Source organism: Pholis gunnellus, assembly GCF_910591455.1.
Source record: "Pholis gunnellus genome assembly, chromosome: 2".
Taxonomy (NCBI): Eukaryota; Metazoa; Chordata; class Actinopteri; order Perciformes; family Pholidae; genus Pholis; species Pholis gunnellus.
The window spans coordinates 18971371-18996387 of NC_136536.1; the positions used below are offsets into that span (position 1 = coordinate 18971371).

General features: G+C 42.5%; 1 protein-coding gene across 1 annotated transcript in view; it reads left to right on the plus strand.

Annotated features, from left to right (window-relative positions):
• mtcl2 (microtubule crosslinking factor 2) overlaps positions 1-25017 on the plus strand; it is a gene marked incomplete at its 5' end in the record, with an annotated part of 84931 nt that overhangs the window by 31461 nt on the left and 28453 nt on the right. The window contains one exon of the mRNA XM_079173048.1: positions 22649-22711. Coding sequence (XP_079029174.1) covers positions 22649-22711 — 63 coding nt within the window. The remainder of the gene's footprint in view (positions 1-22648; positions 22712-25017) is intronic.

Consider the following 25017-nt stretch of genomic DNA (forward strand, 5'->3'; position numbering starts at 1 on the left):
GCTACCGTGCCGCTGTGATGTCCCACAGCAGCTGTAAGCCCGGCAGCGAAAGAGAGAGACCGTGCTCTGAAAGGAGAAGATGGTGATGTTATGGCTATTGATAACTTTAGTTTGAGGTTTCTTTAACACACACGGCGATGCACAGCCTCTGTTAGTGCTTCAGTAGTTCAGAGACAGCTAATTTAACAAGCAGGGACATAAAGCTGTCGTACAATATTCAACAACCGAAGTTCACTTAGTAGCTTTTTAAGGAGGGTTCGATCAAATGCTGAAGGAGGCTTCTGTAAGAAGAAGGTACATGAAGTAGTGTATTAGTTGTTGTTGTGTTTGGGCACTTTGTGGCATAGTGGACCATTGAAGTTATTTGTGGCTAATCTGAACTAATTTGAATAGACAAGTTTGTAGCATTACAAGCAGAATAAACTCAGTGGACATTGCCTACATTGCTGTTCAAATAAAAGCAGATTTTGTTTGTATTCTTGCAGCTGTACTGTTATAAATCTAAATCTAAAGTGTACAAGTGAAAGGTATTTTAAGTCCATCGAAGACTTTGCAGAGCTATATTAGACGTGGATATTTTAGCTTTGTTTTACAGCAATTCTTTCTTGGAAACATCTTTCATAAGAAACAAGTGTTGAAAGGGTAAAAACAGTTGCCTGAAGGGATTCAGTGCTGCACTCATCCCTCATCCTCGACACACATCGGGTGTCATGAAGCAGCAGCCTCATCAAAGCATTTTCTGTTACCAGATAAAAGCTCTTAAACTCTCTAAAGAAGCGGTTCTCTCATGACTTCTACTACATGAGGACATTCACTTAGACAGCATGTAAACATACAATCACACACACGCGTGATATTCACTCATTCACTACGGACGATGAACCGTGGAGAAGTGTGTGCGTTGGCCCTGTAATGTAATGTAATGGGGGAGCAGTAATAGTTTGATGGTTAGAGCAGCCTCTACGGAGGAGCTATTATTAGTAATGTGCTTCGTTCTTTTGACGCTCCCGGCAGTGACTCCTTGATAAAGAAACTCTTAAGCCGTTGTTACACGCCCATGGAGAGGATCTCACATGTCCGCTCGTAGTATTTCACTCTCACTGTTTCATAGTTGTAAGCCTGCGTTGCATAATTCAGTCCCGCGCTTTCATTGGGTTGTGCTCGTTAGTGCTGCCGCGTCGTGTTTTGACAGGACGGTTGTTAGGTTCTCTCTCTCTCTCTCTCTCTCTCTCTCTCTCTCTCTCTCTCTCTCTCTCTGTTTCCTTAGGACATCGTTTGTACTTAAAACATGCAGCTCTACAGATTCCTCTAGCCTGATATCAGAAACATATTCAGATCGTGGTTTCATGAATCAGCACAGGTAGAGACAGTCTCAGACAGAATATTTATTTTAGTATTTATGTTCACAGGTTTTTAGCGTGTTACAGGTAGTGAGATCCGTATTTGTCTGTCTGAGTGGGTTTCATCTGAGGTGTGGTTGGGTATAAGGATCTGCAGGGACTCTCTAATGAACGAGGGAAGCGGGAACATTTCACATTGTTCACTCTCTTGTTCGTTGCTTCTTTGTTTTACCAGCAGTGCTACCATGCCTGGGAAATTCTAATTACACATGCAACCTGGATCTCGGTCAACCCACGTAAATGTCGTAACCAGTGGAGAACAATGGAGCGAACCTCAAAGTCTGATTGAGACGAATGATATGTTTGAACAGGTTGCTGTGTCGTGGAAACGCTGCTCATCCAGAGTCACCGGGAAAAAAACACACACACACACACATGGCAATGATCTTCTTTTTATGACGGATGTATTTTGACACAAATAGATGATTCTTAACAAACGATCGTAAATCCAACGCAACAGTTTAGATACTGTCCAGAATGGTCCAGAGGTGCTGCCTGTAATGATTTGTGAATACTTTAATATGAAGGTTTGTAACTATTTACTAATGTTGGTTGGTACTTTGACTCCCTTTAGCTTATATTTGGTACAATGTATACTTTACTATCATAATCATAATATCTCTGGTAAATATTAGAAGTAATCTTCTCTTAAAAGAGGCATAAAAGAGGCTGAATGGCCGCGACAGTCTTTTCTGTTCGGATCAGCACTCAGTGCGTCAGGTTTGGTTTGAAAAGTACGTTTAAATATTAGCCGATCTCAAATCAATACTGATTCAATCAAGAGACATTTATCATCATGGGTTTGAGACTGAAACGTTCAGGATGTTGCTGTATTATTGTACATGCAAAGACATTGTATTGTCTGATTAATGGGACACAAACATAAAGTCAAGTAAACTAAATTTGTCAACATATGTTCTTTTGGTATTGCTCCGAAGCAATTAAGCATTCAGTTTAAGCTATAAATGATTTAATTATGTTTTATATTGAACATCTATATTGAATCTTTTTCAGATTCTTGTCATTTCTCTCCAAACAGATTAAAGAATATTATAGTCTGCTTTAAGTTATTGCAGATGGTCTCCACAGACTAGAAGAGTACTCCAGATGTTCCATCAAGGTGTAGACGAGGCATCAAATAGATCTTTTTACTGTTTTAAGATTCTTCATGAGACCAATACTTACACAGCAAGGTTCCTTCTTGACCTTGGAAATAGTGGTTTTTAAAGTAAAAATCCAAACTGTCCACCTCGTAACTTTTTCAGTTTTAAACTTCATCCGCAGATAGTTTGCTCAGTAGCAGTTATGATTTCATCCACGTTTAGGACGTCTTGTCCGTGTTGGCTTCAAAACATGAAAGAGCTCCATCTCCAACTGAGCAAACTTCTTCCACTAATGAAGACCATGTGATATGGTTGAAAGCTCAGGAAGAGTACACAGATCTTGAGAGAGATAATTTTGCACTGACATGACTTTCTACCACTAAATCCTGTATAATAGGCAAAATGGTGCTTGAGAAGAAAAGTTCGATAAACATGTCCTTTTTAACATTGTCAATATTATGATCATTGTAATGATTTTATTAGTTTTCATAATACCAGAAAGCTTGTATTATTGTTTCATAACGTTCGCTTTCTGGCTATCGATGTGACAATTCACTGGCAGCGCAGCAAAGAGCCGTAACCCGTCTGCAGGGCAGAAAACAATCAGCGGCTGGTTAATGGGGCAGAATGGAGCCGTGGGTATCTGGAGCTCGACTGAGAGAGAAGAGAAGCTCTAATGTAATCGCACAGTGACTGACTGGTTGGCTGGAATAGATAGAAATAGGGGGATCATTATGTGATGGCCTCGGCGGCGGCGGGACTGATTGTGCAACTGCCTGAAGAGAAAAGTGCCTTCAAGGGTCCCTGTGTTAACACATGTGGAGGAGGGGAGAGGAGCAGAAAAATGCAGTCTTTTACTGCATGACGGGACTTTGCAGAGCGGTCTAGGATGGACTAAGATATTAATACGGTTAATCAGGTGCTACAATCCGCAGCACACAGGTGACACAGAGGCAGACTCTGGGTGTGACCGTGGTGTTGCCTTGACTCATTTAAAAAAAGTCTGATTCAACCTTTTTCTACACTGGACCTTCATGTCGTGACACACTGTCCATAACGTTTATTTGTATGTGGATGTTTTGCTCCGTACTTTGAAATTGAACTTGAAATTGAATAATGCTCCAGCAATGATGCCACCAGCATCATCTTCAATGCCTTCACAGAGTTTATTTGAACTGGATTGAAACCAAATGAGAAACCGGCCGAGGCAGAATGAATATATCGAGAGAAAAAACAATGAGGCGGGGGGGGGGTGGGGCAGAGAATGGAAGACTGAGTAGAATCAGTGGATTTCAAGAGAGAGACTGAAGGATAAGTGAGAACCGTGGAGCCAGAGGGAGATTAAAGAACACTGGTGAAGAGGGAGAGGAGAGGTGAAGGTAGTACGGAAAGACAAAGAGGTGAACTTTGGTTGGAGGAGAATATAAAAAGGCCCAAAATGTAGTGATGGAAACATATAAGGTAGAATACAAGAAAGAAGAGAGAGAGGTGTGTGCGCTGTAGGGGTTGGACGTGCTCACTGGAGTGGATGACTCTGTAATCCTCAGAGAGATTTATCTCCGTCCTTTTGTATGATGGTAGAGGACACTCGTGGACCATTACACAGAGCACCATTCCAACGGGACCACGCTGATCATAGGGACTATTGATTGTGGAAATGTATGATTTAAGGTCCAAATCAGAGTAATTATTACATGTTAACGCATGGTGGACGAAGTGCATGTACTTTTTTTTTTAATCCACCGATGAAGTTTAAAGCATCACGCAGTGGCTTTGGACAACATAAGCTTATTGGCTTCCCTTTACTGACTGGAAATATCGTCGCCAGGAAGTGAAATCGCCTGCTGTAAAAAGCTTTGAATTTAAAAAGCATCCTCTTGAGTGCGTCCTGGTGTCAAGGTCCGTGTTGCTGAAGGTTTGTCCTCTTTAACTATACGGCACTTCTCCCCTTCAAGGACACCTGCATTCACCTGCATCACGCAGTGTTCTGTCGCCAGGTTCAGTGATCAACATCCACACTGTACGTGTTGTCAGTTCTGCCGTCTAAACGGCTGTCATTGTGTGTGAGAGAAGAGCCTGAAGAGGCAGCTGTGTGTACATGCTGCTGTTACGGAAACAGACTCAGTCTAGTTGAAGAATTGATGAATCACACTTATTGGTTTTCTCAGACTGATTATGAGTATCCTGATGTCCTACTTCCAACGTCGGCTCCCCCATGTGTCCCTGTGCGTTCCCTTGAATAGGCTTCCTCCTAATTAGCACAAACATCGCCCACGGCAGCAGTGAAAGCCCGGACTTCACCCATATGTGATCATAATTAGAAAAGAAAACCTCCACTATTAAACACCCACTGTTTTGGGTTCCTCGCTAAGTTAACTACTGCTTCCATGGGCGATTTAAGCTGCACGACAGAGCAGAGACAAATGTGTGTCACAGTGACAAAGTGAATACGGTTCTTATATAAAAAACGTTGACGTATTTTTAATGCCAGTTAAAGAAATGGATGACAAAACAATGGGCTAAAACAGGCTTTAAACTATTCACATTTTAGCATGAAAGGTAATTACAATAATTACAATTTCAATGGGTTCACTCGCTGAGGTGAAGCACGTGCTGGTGCTGGGTTAAGTGAACTCTGACTTGTAAGTTTGCGGCGTTGACGAGTAGGAAGCCGTCTTATTAACCTTTTGAGGGAACTCGGAGCCAGAGAGTCCAAGATGTAGGAAGCTGTGTAACGTGTGAGCTGTGTGAGCTTCCACCTCTCTTCAGCCCTCCACAAGGTCATGAGAGTTGTGCACAAATTGCCTGCTAGCTGAGAGTTGTGCTGCTTTCCAGACAACTCGGGACTCGAAAAACATCCGACCTCCTGCTAGTAAGTATGCAGGGAATGCCTCTCAAGCTGCACGTCACACAACAATGGAAGCACACGTTGTAAATGATAAACCACCAACTAAAAGGCAAACGTTTACTGTATATGCCTGTATTTACTCAAAATAATACATACTCCCGTGTAGTCAAACTGAATGTTCTATAATTGATGTCAAAATAAGTTGCTATGTTATCAGGTAGCTGGTTAAACTGAACGATATCTTCTCTGCGCAAGAATTATTCAGAAAATGTGGAGGATTTTTTTTTTTAATGTTTGGCGTTGTGGACTTTGAAACGCTCGGAGGCCGGAAATTTCAATTGGAAAAATTCCGACATCCGAGTTGTCCTGAATGCAGCATTAGCAAATAGTTAACAAGCGCCTTTGCTTCGAGAAGTGTTTTCCCCTCTTCAGTGAAACTCTTGATGAAGTGATGCACAATCCTGAGATTGAAACGCCCGGAGGAGTGAAGTCTGATCACTGGGCTTCTGGGTACTGAAGTCCTTTTTGTGTTGTGTAATTCTGACAGCCGTCTCCTGCTGGCAGCCTGAAGAGGTGCTTTTACACTGCATTGAAAAATATATATATACAGGACTGTCTCAGAAAATTAGAATATTGTGATAATCCCCATACGTGTGATTTAGTTTACTGAACCAAGCTGAGTGTTTTTCAAGGCTCAGGAAACCCTTGCAGGTGTTTCGAGTTAATTAGACGATTCAAGTGATTAGTTGAATACCCTACTAGTATACTTTTTCATGATATTCTAATATTTAGAGATAGGATATTTGAGTTTTCTTAAGCTGTAAGCCATAATCAGCAATATTAAAAGAATAAAAGGCTTGCAATATTTCAGTTGATTTGTAATGAATCCAGAATGCATGACATTTTTGTTTTTTTAATTGCATTACACAAAATAAAGAACTTTATCACAATATTCTAATTTTCTGAGACAGTCCTGTATATTATGATGTGGGCCAAGAATCACAAGCGCAGGAAAGAAACTTGAAATTCACCTTTCTAATGCGTTCATCTTTTTACAGGCCATTTGAGCTTTATTGAACAGAAATGGATGTCAGAGTGATAGTTGGCTGCCTGTTAAATTGGCTCTTAAGTGCAGACAAGCCAGATGGAGTCAGGATTTATGACCGTGGTGGTGATTTCCCTCCCCGACATGTCTTTGGGTACTCTGAGCACTCGGGTGATTCCCCTCCCCGCTCTCTGAGGGTTCAGTAAAGCTGGTTTGTGATATTCTGTCAAACTGCAGGTCAAAAATTAATGGCTGCCTCCTAGTGGGTCCCAGTAGCACTGATCTGATCGGAGCAGTGGAGCAGAAAGAAGGGGTCTGTTTGTGTGTGTGTGTGTGTGTGTGTGTGTGTGTGTGTGTGTGTGTGTGTGTGTGTGTGTGTGTGTCTGTCTTCCTTTCCCAGGCCTAAATCTCTGCTAAAGGCTTCACCCAAGTAATTTATTGCAACAGAGACAGAAGAGACACACTGCCCTCTAAATATAGCAAGTGAAGGGTTCTGGTGTTAAGACTCTCACTGTTTAGGTTGAGGGTTAGATGATTGGAAGGTCCTAGACACTCGGGAGTGGGCTCCCGAGTGTCTAGGAACTTGGCAAGAGGTGGATCTCATTAATGAGCTCACTTCAAATCACATTCATGAGACAATTTGTCTAATTTCAAATGAGATTTTAGAGAAAATGGTGCATTGTTACAAAATAATTTTTGCCCTTCAAAATCTCATTTTTGGGTGCACGATTGAATTGTGTGTGTGTGTGTGTGTGTGTGTGTGTGTGTGTGTGTGTGTGTGTGTGTGTGTGTGGTGTATTTTCTCTATCAGCTCCTTTCCTTGGATATAATTTGATCTTAAATGAAAACAGTTATCCTCCAAAGTTATTTCACATGAGAAATCATTGTATTTGTGTTCAGGCGGCACTCGTCTCGCCGGTTGAATTGCCATTTTGTTTGTTTCACATTATGAAGGCTTGTATTGTGCTCATGTTGTATTGTGCTCATGTTGTTTTTGCCCTCGCTATTCTGTAGCGAGCGACGTATCCCTCACACCATGACTTTCAGTCAACATGGAAGCTGCCGTAGCGGATGCAAGGAGCAGTTAACATTTCTCATGTTCATCGAAGAACTATGACGATATAAGAGTCGTCATTTCTGAAAGTCAGCGTGAACATGAACAGCTTTTTGTGTGTTGTTATTTGGCTCCACAGGAAGATGTTCAGTCCAGCCTACAAAGTGATTGGCTCAGGAAGTGGAGTCGATGATCACGACACAAAGGTCTCTCTTGAGTTTTTCAGTGTAAATCAATGTTTAATTTATTATTTAATCAATATATTTATGGGAACAATATATCGAATGATGATAGTTTGTTTAAAGTGAAAGGAGAATAATCACCCAACTCAGCTTTTTGAAGCGTTTTAGCATCTTTCAGCTCATTGTTTTGGTTTCAGGGTGAATCTCTACTTCCTGTTGTAGCTCACTCTTGTCGCTCTTATCAAGCTTGTTTCCAGATGCAGCACACATCTATTTGCTTTGTGTCTGCTTGATGTTTGAATGGGTAACTGTCTGCTAACACATCGCCATCAACACCTTTACAATAATAATAATATGTCACTTACAGCTCTGTTTGCTGTCCCCAAGTGGCAATTGACAAACAATTAATGCCGCTTTAAGATAGATTATATTTAGGCACAAACATTTAATGTTATAGAGAAATAATAAGGTTTTCATTTTCGGGGTGTAAACGTGTTAATGTGAGAAACAAGAAGACGTAACATCTCTCAGTATTTCCGACCTCTCTTTCATCTCAGACCTTTACTTTCACGTCTCCTGCTCTGTTTGCAATCTGTGCGGCTCTAAGCTTTATTGTCCCATTGCAAAAAATGTGCTGTGCACGCAAGTTACAGCCACACAATAAAAACCCACCACATGATGATCTTGTTCATTAGAGTTGTTTATCTGCGATCAGGGAACGCTGTCTGTTCGCGCCGTCTCCCTCTCCCTCGTAATAACTTCAGCCAGGCAGCGGGTCGATAAGCTGGCCTGTTAAAAGCACATTAGCCTCATCCCCTAACTCAACGCTAGGAACACATTCATGCCCGTGTTCGTCTGTGTGTGCTTTTTGTGCCTGCATGAGCATCTGCGTCGAGTCACGTTAACCACAACAATCGGGCCACTGCAGCTTGTAACTGGGTCAAATCAGGGCAAACGGCGCCATGTGGAGAACATTTGTTTTCCTCACTTTACACTCCCGCTCGCTATGTAATCAGCAACGCCACGTCAGACATCATCACTAATTCACATCGGGAGAGCTGAGGCTGTCTGTCTGTGGTCCTGTGTATTACTCCTCAATTACTCTGTCTGAAAGAAAGAAAGAAAGAAAGAAAGAAGGAAGTTTGTGAGAAGCATATTGTCGTAATTAAGAAAGATTTGGATTGCACACACTATGAATATATATCCAAAGCATAATGGCCAGAATGAGGAAGAAGCAGAAAACAGATTTGACCTTAACATTAAACACGCACCGCATTCACATCACAAAGTCCTGTACACGTGCAGAGCGTATGGACCAAGAAGAGCAGTTTTTTTCCTATAAGACGACTTATTATTGGGGACAAGACGAGGTCACAACTCTTTCGCCCCAGACAGCGAGTTAAAGGTGTCCAATCAGCGCGTCATATCCTCTTTGATTTCCTGTCAGAGGGGCTGATTACCAGGATTACAGCACTCCGATGGAAGGATTAGGAATGGACGGAATAAACAGATGGTGTGTTTAATGTCTGTCTGCAAACATGGGAGACCTCTGACACTTTTGTCAGCTGGAACGACAGCATGCGGGTTAATGCTTGTCACACTGGAGCGAAACAACGTTTTTCCCGCTCGTCAGTTACTTACAACGGTCGCAGTAAAAACGTAGCACTGAACGGTAGTAAAGGTTTAAACATCAGCAGTTTTTAACGACGGTAAATCACCCGCAAACCTTTTAACTGATGCAATTAACGTAACAGAAGGTGAGTGGTCGCCTATATCTCACACCACGGCTGTTGTTTATAACAATGTTTCTCGAAATGAAGACCATCATTTCCTGTTATTGCCACGGTAACGGGGGGGGGGGGGGGGCCTGTTCTTCTTCTTCCTTTTTTTTGTCTTTACTAAGGAAGAAGAATATGTTGTTTTTCTCCTTTATCCTTTCACTGCCTCTATAGATCGTTAAAAAGATTTATACCAGAGCTACCGAAGCGTTACGACATGATTATTAAAGACACTTTGTAAATCAACTCCGATACCCGACAAAGGAATGATGTCAGACAAACCTCCTTAACAATGATGGGTCTGTCTTAGTTTAACAGATTTTAATTCATTTTCATAGCATCAATAATTGAGCTCTGTTAATGGCTTAGAATGGAAAGTGCAGGAGGATCGTGGGTTTTGACTTTATGTTTTAAAAGAGCTTTGGATTTTCATTATTTATTGTGCATATTAAAGGATATTTCTTGCCGAGCGTTAGTTGGGACCAGTGACTTCCTGGAGTCTTCCAGAAGATAATGAGCTTTAGGAGTTGTAAACTTAGAGATAAGGCCTAACTATATAATTACACTCACACACACACACACACACACACACACACACACACTCTCCTAAGTAATGCAATGTGGAATTCGCCAAAGGTTGCCAGTAATCTCATCACACTAATAAATAGCTGTAAGTGCTGTAGGTTCAGCAGTTATCCGTGTCTGCTTTGTGTGTGTGGTGTCAGGTGTTTGATCTCTGTCCGTGTGTTTGAACTGTCAGACTTCACCTAAAGGTCACCAGAGCCAACGGCTTGTCCATCAGAGCCGCGCTTTGTTCTGCCGTCAGTGAGCTCAAACCGGCTGTTATTATTCAAAGCACAAAGAGCGCAGGAGCACTTATGAAACACACACAATAGGTTCCTTCGACTGGTTAACGTATGAAGGACCCGCCAGTAAGTAGCCTTCATAGAATATCATCATCTGTTATTTTTCTGATTTGTTTAAGACTGCTTTAAATGAATGCCACGCTATGCTCTCATGCATAAAGTGCACATACTTTCAATATTTAATTCAATTACTTATTTGTCTAGAACCAAAATCACAAATTTGCGTCAGAGTGCGTTACAGTCTGTACTGCATATTTAACATTTTACTTGACCTGTTCATCATCACTGAGAAATAATTACTGCTGTTATTACAGCGTAATATCTGCAGCAAAACTACTATTATTAATTGATGCAGTTCATGTTGCAAAATGCTGGTCAACCCTGTCAACCTGTCGTACACGCTCCACTTCACACTCTCTCACACACATACAGTCCACTCTGATATGCTACAACTATCACTACACTGTGTGTGTGTGTGTGTGTGTGTGTGTGTGTGTGTGTGTGTGTGTGTGTGTGTGTGTGTGTGTGTGTGTGTGTGTGTGTGTGTGTGTGTGTGTGTGTGTGTGTGTGTGTGTGTGTGTGTGTGTGTGTGTGGGTGTGTGTGTGGGTGTCAGGTGTGAAACCACACATGACAAGACATCCAGACTATTCAAGGTTGCAAACCATGTTTATTGAGAAGCCCACAGGCCATATGGGGGTCATATGGACGTGTGTGTGTGTGTGTGTGTGTGTGTGTGTGTGTGTGTGTGTGTGTGTGTGTGTGTGTGTCTAAAGTGTACATTCATATGGATGAGCTTGTGAGTGCAGGCTTTGGCAAAGCAGCTTTGCTTGAGGAGTAAAAGGTATCATGTTGTATCACCTCTACCTTTTATCTGCAAAGCTTGCGTCAACATAATAATCCTATTTATTCTACAGAAATAGAGTTGTAGTTTAGTTTTTCAGTTGTTTTTACCCTAGAAACAAACCAAGACAAATACATCTCAACTTGGTTCAGCTCTGACTTTAATCCAGTCAAATATGAGCTAACGGTTCATTTCAGGCGTCACCTCGTTAGAAGCCACTTCCTGTCTAAAATGTAAACTGTGGAGTGAGATGGAGCGAGTAGGCAGGTGTAACTGCACGATGCTCTCTATTAATAGGATGTAACAGGGTGCTTTGTTGTGGTTCGCTGGGACACCCTGCTGTCACTCACACACACACACACACACACACACACCAGATGGAGACTCTCTGCGTCGGTGGAGGAGCTTGTGTCGGGCTCGTTCACATATGGTTCCTCTCTGTGACGCTGCGCTAACGGTTGCTGGCAGCTCAGGTGAGAAAAGATAGGGAGGGAGGTTGATGATGAAGTTTAACCCTTGTTTAGCCATGCAAGATGACATGTAAACACATGATGGTGAGCTAAAGCTAAAGACTATTTACAGCAACTTTAAACACAGAAATGATCTGACTCTGTTTGCCTTGAAGACGGGAGAAGCAGGTACACCTTTAACTACTTCTTCATGTAATTACAACATACTACAGTCACTGCTTCTACAGCACTTTGGAACACATTGCTGCATAGACCAGTGGCAGGATAATGAAAACGTATTAAATATTGTCATATAACTGCGCGCACCACCAAAGAATACCAGTATTTCAACCATAACTGTCCGTGAACAATAGTCTATTGTTTTAGTTTTAGTTTGAATGTCAAACTGACTGATTTTATTTCCTCCGTTTGTCCAGAAAAAGGAATTACATCTTTGTAAATGTCACTAATCTATAAAATAATAGCAGCACAATAAAACAAGATGAAATAAAAAGACCGAAACAGAGTGGCCAGTAATCTCAAATGAGACAATACTGACGGTGCATTTTCATTCTACGAGAGAAACACAGTTTATGTTCACTGTGAAATGTTTGATGGTTATCAGTCTGAGCAGCATGAATATTGAAAGCTACTTACTAGAATTAAAACTGGATGTGAGGCAGACACCAGAGTCCCGGCTGAACTCAATGAGTGCAGCTTTAATCCTGCAGAGATAACAGAGAACAGGTGACAGATCCCGGCCATTAGCCTTCTTTTGTTGAGATCGATGGTGATTTTTGTGGACTCACTATTCGGTAAAATGTAGATTCAGTTTCAGGACGGTGTCGTCATGGCTTAGTGAGAATCCGTTATGTCGATGGATGTCGTGGATGGTGGAGAGGGACTCAGTGCCATAGGTCTAACTCAATACTAGACAGCTGATCACTTTGCTCCTTATTGTCACACACGCATAATGACTTCTGCCTTTTACAGCCTACCAACCAGCAGTCACTTACTAATACATTTGTCACAACCTAGCAACGCCATCGCACAATGTAAAAACGCTGAACAGTAAGCCCTTAGAATGGCTTGTAGCTTTTGTTCAGTCTATTCATTTTTAAAGTTGATGGGTTATTTTCAATCATTTTCACTATTTGTTCCTTCTTTTCTGGAAAAGTTCAAACATTATGAGACTCACGTACCGATAAATCCTCTTCACAGTCTTTCCTCTGAGCTCATATTTACAAATGTGATAACATGGAGCACCGTGGGGGGGGGGGGGGGGGGGGGGGGGGGTGTGTGGACGCTTTCTCCATGTTTACACACTTTGCAGAGATATTAAACAATACATCATGTTTGTGATCGCTCTCGCATAATGTAGTAGAATTACAACATACTTCCAAATATAGGCAGAGGGATATTGTTTTTTGTTTTGTTTTCTGCTGAATTGGAAAAACTCAAATAAATGAAAGAGAAGAAGAAATGTGGCAGGAAAGCATTTCACAGCCTGCAACAAGATTTCCACTGTTTTGTGTTATTATGTCATTACTGCTGTTGCAGAACTGCTCTTTAGCGAGAAACGTTATTATTGAAATCGTACATTTTCTGAGGATGCAAAGAAGTGTTAAGCTGCAGACTCTACTACCCAACGCCACTGTTTACAGTCCAGCGTCATCACGTCTCAGTTTTTATACTTCACGCACAGGCTGTTTGCCGTTGATGGTATTTATGTAAATTGGGTTTACCTGATTCTACATGCCGGCAGCGTGCAGATGATGTAATTATCTGGTCTCATTAACAAAGAGCTTCCTCAATGAGAGCAAATAAAGAGGACGTGAGGAGAGAGCAGTAGTCGTTAGTGATGCTGTGTGCTTTGTTTTGAGGAAGTAGCGCCGATTTACTCCGTCAAACCGCGCTCCTCCCTTCATCTCCTCCTCCTCTCTCTTCTCCTTCCATCTTTTTTACTCACTTTCTCTCTGACCCTCTCCTCATTCATCCTCCCCTCCATCCTCCCTCCCTCCCTCCCCCTGTCATTTGTTTCTCCTCCCTTCCTTCCTTCGTCCTCTTCCTCTTTCTGTCTTTTCATTAATGTGCTGCCAACAGGGTGCCGCGGCGACAGGCTGCAAAAGCCGTCGCCACGGCAACATATCATAGTCTGTGGTTGTCGAGGCGTTTTGTTGGGGGGGGTAAATGGATGCTGCATCCTCTGTCAATCAAATATTGAATTCTCCAGACATTGAGCTCCTCCTTTGTCTCTAAGTCCCATAATTACCTATTTGAATGGCTTCGTGACTCTGATGTGTCTTGTCTTTGTTAAGTGATGCTGATTCTGACGTCATCACAGCCTTGTCATAGTCTGTGTTTTGGTTGAAATCCGGCTGCATATTCAGGTGTTTGCTGCTCTGGAACCGGAGAAAATGTCCCGAAGACAAGTTGCACCAACAGACCTCGAGCAAAAACTGCTGAATCCTGAAATAGAAAACACATTTTTTCTTTAATACGTCTGGCTCTGGCTTGAAGTGGGCTCACAATAAATCAGTTAAGTTAACAAAATAATTGATACATCAGTTGATAATGAAAAGAATCATTCATCGTAGAATCCTGCACACCAAACAGAAATGAGCTGGTTTGAGACAATTAGCCCTTTAATGAAGGTTTAGGGGCAATAGGACCCTGAGGAGGGATGGGGGATGAGGCGAGAGGGGCATTTTAGGATGAGGCTTGACTTCTGCCACACACACACACACACACACACACACACACACACAATCACACACACACACACACACACACACACAGACATACAACCTCCTCTCAGTCTGTTCTTGCACACACAGCTCTGTATACACATATTCATATACTGTATATATATATGTGTGTGTGTGTGTGTGTGTGAATATATGGACTTCACACACCCATTTGTTGTTCCTTGCACAAACAACAAAATACACACAGCTAAACACATATATGGACACAACACACATGAATAATTCAGATCAATATGAAGCATTCAGGTTGGACTCGAACTGGTGTTCATTTGCGCAAGGTCACCTACTAACACACTGCCTTAATAAGCAGAGTGTCTGGAGACACACACATGGGCAGACATACACACACACACGTGTTTGTAATTGGAAGCAGCTGGAAGTGAGCAGCGGTTCTGGTAACAAAGAACTGCCCTTCCTCCTCTCCTCCTCCTCTTCCTCCTTCCATCTTTTTTTTTTTTTCATCCTTCCCTTCCTTGATGCTTTGTTTGCATATTTCCGGGTGTGTTTGTGTGTGACGAGCCAAAGTAAACAGCAGAGGAGGAGGAGGAGGAGGAGACTGGTTTTGTCTGACTCAAATGCAGCCAAGAGACGGGAAAGAGATGGAGAGTGGGAGGAGGGGGAGACAAAAGCCGGACGAGCTGCTCATGCACTTGAACATGTGCGTCTGCTGATTTAGAGTGTCATGCCCGTCCCCCGTCAGTCCTGCGGGCGCTTTGTTGCTGCGCTAACGCTATGCTAATGCGATGCTGATTGACCATTCACTCTCTCTGCGTTGGCCGTGCTGATGCACACAAACGGATGTGAGCTTGAGTCACCTTTGGGTTGCATCGCGTCAGCGTTCATCAGCACCACTAAACATACGACAACAGACATGGTGGGAAGATTTAAAGACACGCAGGGCTCAGATGGTTGTGAGATGTCAAAACACAGAGTAGCTTTTGTAATCATATTTAAAATGACATATGACTGAAGAATAAAACAGAAGTTAGCTCATACAGCTGGATGGAAGCTGCAGGAGCTGTGGCGTCTGTCTGCTTGGAGCGCGTGGGTTCAGCTTCAGGTGATTTACCAGAAACGGGCGGCTGATTCACAGCTGGGTCGGATCATTTATATCAGGCTGCGTAGAGTTTTCATTAAGCCTGCGGCAGATTGATTAACACCCGTTTTTTTGGACAGGAAAAGCCGTCTCAGGAGAGCCGGTGAAAAGGTGTGCGCACTCAGTTGCGGTGAAGCTGCCGCAACAAACTCAAACAAAGAAGGTAGTCGTCTTCCATGCAGCCTTTGTCTGGAATAGCTTCTTTTTTTGTAGCCGGCATTAATAACATTCATTTGGCATTGTACTGATTCAGTTGAAGGATTATATGATTTATTTTTGACATCTCTAATGAACGTAAGCGTAACTTAAACACTTCTTACTTTCATTTTTACAACGTATCCATCATCGTGTGGATCCATTAATGATTGATCTTGTCCTGTAAAGTAACATTTGCAGTATTGTGTCATTATGCAGCATTACAATCAAGACTGAATGTTTTGAAGCTCAAAAATGCCTCTAAGCACTAATATATAATGACACAGGAAATACCTTAACTGCGTACAAGACGGTATTGATCTGATCTGAACCTAATCAATACTGACATGATGGGTTTTCCTTGTGAAACATTCTGAGCGGTCGTCGTTGCTCAAGTGGCTGGCAAACACCGGGGAGGGAAAAACACTCAATGTGTCTCATTCTGCCGAGGTCATGACCTCACCTCGCCAGAGAGAAACCACGAGATGAATATTTCTCGTTCAGCATACCTGCTCCTCGATGAAGTCGCCTGTTTATTCTCTCTCACTGCAACGCTGTTCATTCAACTACTCACTCAACAGCTTCAAAGTGCATTCATAGGAAAGAAATATCTTTAATTGCGATTGTTTTGCCTGATTTTGCATTTGCGATTTTTAAAGGAAATTCTCATTTTCATTGAAAAATATAAAAAAATGATTTTGGTGTAATTTGTCTTGATCTGTACCAAAGAGGTTTTCTTAAGTCTGTCACAATATGACGTGATGACATCCCTGCAGCACGACACTATTTACTTTAAGATAATATTTATACACACACTTCAGCCAAATTTCAGTCGGCCATATTGCGATTTCAATAAAATGTTGATTAATTGAGCAGCCATCTCTCCCCCCCCCCCGCCTTCACAACCTCCCCTGCCGTAATGTGGACACAGGGACTGAATGTGAACAAGCAGAGAGGACGTACAGTAACTGTGAGTGTGTGTGTGTAAAGGAGAGAAAGAGGGCTTTGTTTTACAGTCAACTAGAAAAGTCCAAGCTGACGTCAACTAAATGCTAAATTACAGAAATAAAATGCTTCAGTGTTCCCAGATTTTTCTTGTCAGGATTTTACGTGTGATGTCATGCAGAGAAATGAGAGTTTAAATCGTATTTTCACTTTTAATGGACAGCTTTTGTTGGCCTCCATTTGGCCTCCTGGAGTTCATCAGTCTTTCTGGTGTTAATGAGCCCAACAGTTTTGGAAAGCTCACATATTTTCCTTTCTTTCTTTTAGTCTTTTTCTCCCTCTTTACATTTGTTTGATGGTTTTTCTGTGAGAGTCTGAATATCGCCTGACAGAGTGAAACACTAGGAGTCAAAATACACATTTGCCTCCTGCAGTCTGGTCCTGTACTGTGCCTTTTAAAGATCATTTGACACCTTAACATTTTCCTACTGGAGTACCACAGCTGTCGTCATCAAAATATGTTAATGTGACATCATGTGACATGTTTCAATGAGGAAATAACACAACCCTCCTGCAAAACAATTCAATTAATTTGCAATAAAACAGGCCTTTGCTCAATTCAGTACGCTTTTGTTTTGGGTTTTTTGCAGCTACAGACTTGGTCTGGTTTGACCATTAGCTTATTGTTGCTAATATCAGATAACTTTAAATTGATATATATTTGTAGCTAATAATACAGAGTCAGTCTGTAGACCTCACGACTCTTCTTGTGCTCCTGTTGCACATTTTAGCATCTCACAGGTGAACACTGCAGCGCTTTTACCCCAAAAGTAAAAACAAGAAGTACACAAGCGGTGCCTCACCAGGAGACGTGTTTGCCTCAAATGTTAGAAGAGAAATGTGCTTCTAGTGTTTGTGGATCATTTTCATACAGTTGTACTTCTAGTATAAAAATCAGTTTGCAGACTCTGCAGTTTCGCTTGAGTTGTGTCATCCATGATCATCCGTCAGCATTACAATATTGTCTGTTCTGCCTTCCTCATAAATGATGATGTAGCAAAAGTGACTGCAGACTTGATGCTCACTGTGATGGATTTCACAAAATCAAAAAAAAAGACTTTCAAATCGTTCACTTGAAATGAACAGCAAAGAAAATACAGCCAAATATCTTTAAGGTGACGTCAATCTTGATTTGTAGTCAATAGACGAAAGCAAACAAAAGCACTGGAGTGCGATAGTGGACAACTGGAAGGCAAAGAGTCGGATTTGTTTCATGATCCTCGATTCAGGCTCATCGACAACGTCGCAGCAGAAAAAGAGGCTTCGTGCTCGACAGTAATGGCCTGTTTATTTCCTAATTCAGCACCAGCAGGGTGTTATAGCCGTTTTCACCAAAAGTGTGTTAAAGCGCGTGAGACACTGCAGAGTGTGGAAACAGCGCCAGTGTGTAGTAATGAGCTGAGCAGCCTGGGGATTTGGGGAAACGCTGGTGTTGCCTCCGTCTTATCTGCTCGGCTCCGTTGTGCTGGGGGGGGGGGGGGGGCTTAACGCTGCATTTGCATCCTTGGAATTCACTAAAAGCTGTTATCGAGTGTGACTAAGAATAAGTATGATGTTAGAATTTGTTACAAGAATCCGTTTGTATTGGTATGTTAACATTCGAGGATTTTTTTAATACTCTGTAAATAGCCGGATTTTAGCAGAAAATATCACTTCCATCCATCGTTATCACACACACACACACACACACACACACACCCACATACACACACACACACACACACACACACACACACACACACCCTGGTTATGCAACTCATTGTGCGTTGCGTTGTGTAGACCCTTTGTTCGAGTGTGTGTGTTCGGTGATGATGTAGAGACATGAGTGTGGTGTTCTCTCAGTCTGCAGACTGGCCCCTCGCCTGCACTTCAAATAAATCACTTTCCCTTCCACAAACCCACACTCTCTTTACACACACACACACACACACACACACACACGCTCAGTTTTCTGGCAATCAGATCTCATTTCTGCCCTCAGAGGAAAATATTAGCTGCAGAATTTCAGCAGCGCCACTTAAAAAAAGAATCAAATAATAACCTTGTGACTTAAGAGTTTGACTTTGCAGTGTGTGGCGTTCTTTTGTGTCACGAGCAGAGCTGTGGGAATATGAAGTAACTACCTTTGAACGCTATTTTGCTCAGAAAAACAGAGGTTTCTCATTTTGCTGTAAATCTGTAGCTCAAAATGTGGTTTGTCCGCGACCAAGACATCATCGCCTGGTCGTAAACCACCACTGGAAATGCCTGGTGGTGTCACGGCCGTGTCCAAAACCAACCGTTCTCTTCAACCTGCCAGAAGCTGTGACACCAGGAGACACAAAATAATATACGAAACAAGAGGTACAGCTCTAAAAGTAACCAGCCAATATCTTACAAAATGTATGCTTTGGAAGAGGAAGCGAGTTTTAGTATGGAACACCCCCCGAAGAAACATTTTATACAGATTAAAAGAATCAGATGCAAGGAGTTGAATTAGTTAGAGGGGTTATGTTTGAACTTTGGAGAGAGACAGGCAAGCTGTTTTCCCTCCTGTCTCCTTGGACACATACACTTAAATGGTTCCTCCTCTCTCAGGATTTCATGCCTTCTTGCGTCAGGTGAGTACACGGAGAGCAAATCTGATTTCTGTGCTGCTTCCTCTCTCTCCCGTTCTCAGAGAGCGATCCCATCTATAGTCAGTGAACCTGTGTGATGGGCCGTAACCTGACTACGCTGTTGAAACCATTTCCGTTCGGGGAACCATATCAGCACACTGTTGAAACTTACGGTACTTTGCTCCGGTCTGTCGCATAGACGGCAACATCTCAATCAAAAGCACCTTTTGAATCTTTTCGTCAGTGTGTCGCTGCCTCCCGTGGTGGCAGGACGCTGCTTTCATTCCTCCGTGTCTATTTTCAGCTCTTACCACTAAATTGTTTAGCATTTTGTCATTTTTCTGAGAATATTTGCTGTTTACCTATCCTGTCTTCATTCAGTTTCAACATTGTTTTCAGTGTATTTTGTCCTCATATGCTCCCTGTTCGCAGTCTCTTAACCGTTCCGTATCCAGAGTTTCACCATTAGTGCCTCGCATTTCTTACATTCTCCTCTTCCAGACTTTTCCTAACTCTCTGATCGGGTCTCTCAATGTGTTTGGTCCCGCCCCCCCCCTGGGTCCCCCTGTGTCACGGCCAGTTGAGCTGCAGATCCGATTGGATTCGGGGGAAGAGAGTTCACACTGCTCTGCCTCCTCATCCATGATGGAGGAATGACAACATCTCTCTCTCTTTCTCTCTGACCTTTTTTTTCCCTCGCTCTGCCATCGCCGTTGTTATCTGTCCGTCCATCTTTTTCTCTCCGTCAGTGACCATCTCTTCCTCTTCGTCCTGAGCGGTTTCCCGCCATCCACCCGACAAAGGAGGGCTTGGCGAGCAGTTATGTCTTTGGCAATTCATCTACCGGTCTCTGCCTCTGTCGTCCTTTTTCAACTATTTTCTTGTGATCCATCTCCCCTACCGTCAGCTTGTGATTACTGTGAAATATCGTGAAACGTTACCTGATAAAACCTTTGCTAGAAAAGCAGAGGACACAGCCAGAAGCTGTTAAATATCAGATAACATGGAAGTCAAACTGTTATCTTATCTGCAGCGTAACTGTAGACCTGAGGGCTCGGAAACATGAGAACCAGGCTGTGGTCACAGAGTGTGTGTGTGTGTGTGTGTGTGTGTGTGTGTGTGTGTGTGTGTGTGTGTGTGTGTGTGTGTGTGTGTGTGTGTGTGTGTGTGTGTGTGTGTGTGTGTGTGTGTGTGTGTGTGTGTGTGTGTGTGTGTGTGTGTGTGTGCGTGTGCACTTTTGCATAATGAATATTGAACATATATAATCATCGCTTTTGTAAAAGTGAGTATTAGGTGTGCCTCAATATTGTGTCTCAAAACTGACAGCTCATGCAGCCGTTTGCCTGCTGATGCAACTTGTGACTGAAGGCAATGTAGACACATTTCAGGCTGATGATTATCAGTTTGGACAAATTGACTCAGCATGTTCTTGTTTTGCTCTTCGGGTACCTAATTGCCAGTTTTTGCAGCTATTCGGTATTTGATACTATGCGCTGTAATGTCACAGTCAGAGCAGGTCGGTGGAGGTTCACACAGCTGACTGACGGTCGAGACAACTCTCCGGCAGGTCTGCTGTTATTATTATTACCGGCTCACTGTCACACGGTCGGGACTTACTGGCTCACTTGAATAGAACAGGGCCATCGTTAATGTTATTAGTAACACCTGTGCGTTTCCTGCTGTGACCAGTCAAAATGTGTGCTGTGGAAGAAAAAGGCCTCTTAGAATGGACTGGTGTGTTCATGTGTGTTTCTCACTGTGCGGGTTTCTTTAAAGAGAAATTTCTTTTATTTGTATGATCTCTTCAATTATTTCAATATTTCCCAAAACGATATTATGAAGGCGAACACAGGTTTAAAAGCTGCATGGTACTCTGGCTCCGCCCTCATTAGTGATGTGGGAATATCTCTTTTATTCATACACTCACCCTCCAATAGTCACTGGTGAGTTTAAATACGCTTTAGTGTCGCAGACTCTAATCGTTTCCTCCTGCTAAATCGCTCATGCACCCCCCCCCCACCAAAAAAAAAGTCTGATCCAACAGTCCCGACATCTGTTCAACATCCAGCCAGAATCAGTGGCTCGGATGCTAAAGTAGGTGAGGTGACAGACAGAGAGAGAGGGAAAGAGCGAGGAGAGAAGAGAGGGGCGAGGGAGGAAAGGAGAGCGGGAGATGAAAAATTAAAAGGTCTGGAAATAACCCAAAGAGTGATGAAGGGATAGAAGGAGGAGAGGTGAGGGAGGAGGGAGGAGGGAGGCAGACTTGTGGAAATAAACATCAGACAAATGATCATCCCCGTCATGCTGATGCTGCACTGCAACCTGGACATGAGAGGAATTATTGAGAAAACTCCTCAGTGCTCCAAGGTTTCATTATTTCAGCAATTCACTTTACACATCAAAATAACATTACATTTACATTTTGGGAAAATCGAAAAAGGAAAAAGAATGACAACATTATAATTGTTTCTTATTTTCTTGTCCTCCTCACCTCCGGGTCTTTCTTTTGTTGTCGCTGCTCGGTTGCAGAGAGAGTAGCTTGTTTCCATGGAAACGGATTGAGCCAGATGAGCTTAGCTTCTCGCACTGCAGAGAGTGTGTGTGTGAGAGTGTGTGTGAGAGTGTGTGTGTGTGTGTGTGTGAGAGTGTGTGTGTGAGAGTGTGTGATTGGTCTTGAGTCTTAAGAGAAGGAAGCATGATGATTTATGAGTCTAATGCTCTGGGCCGACACTTAGATGAAGAGGATGGTGTGTGTTTGAGTACGTGTGTGAGTTTTTAGCAACAACCTCACGGCTGTAATCCCACAGTCTTATCATCAGTGTCGCAGTGTTGCCGTGGTGATCAAAATAACTATGGGGATAATCAACATCACTGTAGCAATGACATGTGGGGCTCAGCACGACAAAGAGAGCAATATATATTTATATATATATATATATATATTACCACTCTAAATGTCAAACTATACCTTTAACAAGGTTCAATCCAAGTGCATCTTGGTAAACTGGGGGGAACTGTCAACATTCCCATGCATCCAGGGAGATCTGCAGGACGGTTGGAGATGTGAGAAGGCGCCTGAATATATTATTGTCTCATGCATCAGCTGGCAGTGGCTCTGTTCAGATGAGATAAAGGGGGAATCATTGGAAAATATATTTTAGTCAGCGGTTAGTATATTTTTGCTAAACGTCTGCTCTTAGGGGAAGGTTAAAAATGCAGCCTAGAAAATACTTAGTTGAAAAGAGTTGAAACATTGAGTGTATGTTGTGATTACACGTCTTTAAATCTTGACGTTCCACTGCAGGTAGTCGTCCCTCCGTGTTGTTTCAGACTGAATTACATTCATTCTTCATCCTATCGAAACAGTTCACTGTTGTCTCACTTCTTACTAATGACAGTCTGTATGTGTCTATGTTGCAGAACTCCCAGAAGAAAAGAGGAGCACGAGCCAACAACAAACCTGACAAGAAGCTCTGTCCACAGGTAACACACACACACACACACACACACACACACACACACACACACACACACCTATTTTCCTCCAGATGGTCCAACAAATCAATAAGAGAGACAAAGTGCTGTTTCAGCTGCTAAACCTTGAAGACATTTAGACCTGGAGAGAGTGACATTTATCGAACACACACAAACACACACACACACTTGCAAAAGGAAATGTAACTCAACTATACGTGTGTATAGTACAAACCAGTTTACCCACACATATCATTTAGTTTATCCTCGTTAATATGATATAAAATACAAAAAAATAAAATAAGTAAATATCACCACATTTTCCTGGCGTCAGCATCGCATGGTTGCTGACAGTTTTTATGGTGTCAGCATCGCTCGAGGCAGCTGTCGTCTCTGCACAAATGTAATTGCATGTACTGCAGGCGACAGGACTGTTATTCCCTCCTACATGTCTCAACATTGAGTGTATCGAACAGAGCAGCACGTGTGCCAAACTGTAAGAGTCTGAGTCGATTGGAAGCTTCTCCAATCCTGCGAGGACACTTTGTTTTCTCCATCGACTAGTTGATTATTCCATTCAGTCGTGATGAAGTGAAACGTGATCACAACATCATTTTGTGCACAGAGGAACTCAGTCTGATATGATGACGCATTTCAGTTATGTTCAGTTCATTTATTAAAAACGAAAAATAATCATGGAAAAAATAAAGATTTTTATTATGTTGTAGCCAAAAAGAATCACAAAATGTCTCGAAATTCAAGCCACATAACTCTTTATGGCCACCTGATCTCAATAAACAGATTGTTCACTCAGATTTAGAATCGGGAGGCAACGGGAGAAGATTTAGGGATTGGAAGCGTTCTGGTTGCCTTGTGTAGTCAGTAGTGATAAACAAATGAGATCTCTGAACCCACCGGGTATCGCCCGATGATATCGATTGTTATTGGTTCAGAATCAGAAAGAATTATTAGAATTAGTATCTGGACGTACGCGTCGTCTTTCAACTCCAACTCCAGTCATGCTTCTCAGGTTGCTAATCTGACTGTAAACAATGAGCAGTGCACAGAACGTTTTGGCCCAGATATCTGCTGGATACAGACCCTCAGTCTCTATATACTCAAAGCACCAGAATCAGGATTTGATATGAACTGAATGGAATCAATCAGAAGAATCACAAAACAGTCACAGAAAAATCCCCATATTCCCATCTACATAGAGCAAGTGCTGTAGAAAACCTGCTGCTTCTGGAGACTGGCACTCTAATTAAATTACTTACCCGGTTAATTATCACCTTTACAGCTAATCCTCCCTGAAACAGCTGTGTGACTCTTTTTGTTTCTGCTTCAAACATCATTTGAGTTCGGAATAGACATGTTAATGTTTGTCCGGGGCCGCCGACCACGACGATCATGTTGGAAATCTATCATGTTTGATCCTTTAAGTGTGTTCCCGCCTCACAGCTGGGCTGTCTGTGCGTCTCTCTGTCGGTTGTGACCTATTTCCTCCGGGGATCACACTCTATCTGTCCAAACAAGCCGTGTGCAGTTTGAAGCAGATACATCAGCATTTTCCTGTATTCCTCCTCATCTCCACATCATCTCTTTCTCTCTTTTCTTCCCTCCATCTTGTCCTGCAGGTGTTTGTACTGACTGTAACCCTTGCATACCCGTTTTGTGTTCATGCTTGGATGACAGATCACGTCTAGACACCACTCTTTAAATCTCTACCTCCTCTTCATTCTGCCTCACTTCTCTAAAGAAAATAGAACCATTTTTTTTCCTCAACTTCACTTTCCGAGGTCTCCCTCCCCTTTTTTCCCAAATCACTAAAATAATTCAAACACAGCTGAAAGACTTGTTTTTCCTCTGCGAAGAAAAAAAGGGCACTTAAACTCAGGGAGTTAGAAGTGTATGAGATCAGGTTTAACAGAGCAACAGAGTACACCGAAATACAGATTTAAAAACCCACAGGAGTAACATATCCCCACAGAAGGTGCTTGCGGTGAAGTTAATTCTCTCGCTGACATCGCTCCCCGTTCTGCTAATGCAAGCCCAGGCTTCCTCTCCAAGCCACATACCATAAATGGTCGACTAGCTGGCGCTCGCATCGCTTAATGTGGTTGGAAATGCTCCACAGGCCGTAAAACAAATACAGCCACGGAGCTGCTTCTGAGGAATGAGGCGCACCGGGGTCGCCTCAGGTCAGCAGTAGTTACAACGCCGTTCAAGATAGAGATACATACATCAATATACGGTACGTTCATGTTGAGAGCTTCATACAACTCCTAACAATAGGGGGACGTTTAAAGCTGCAT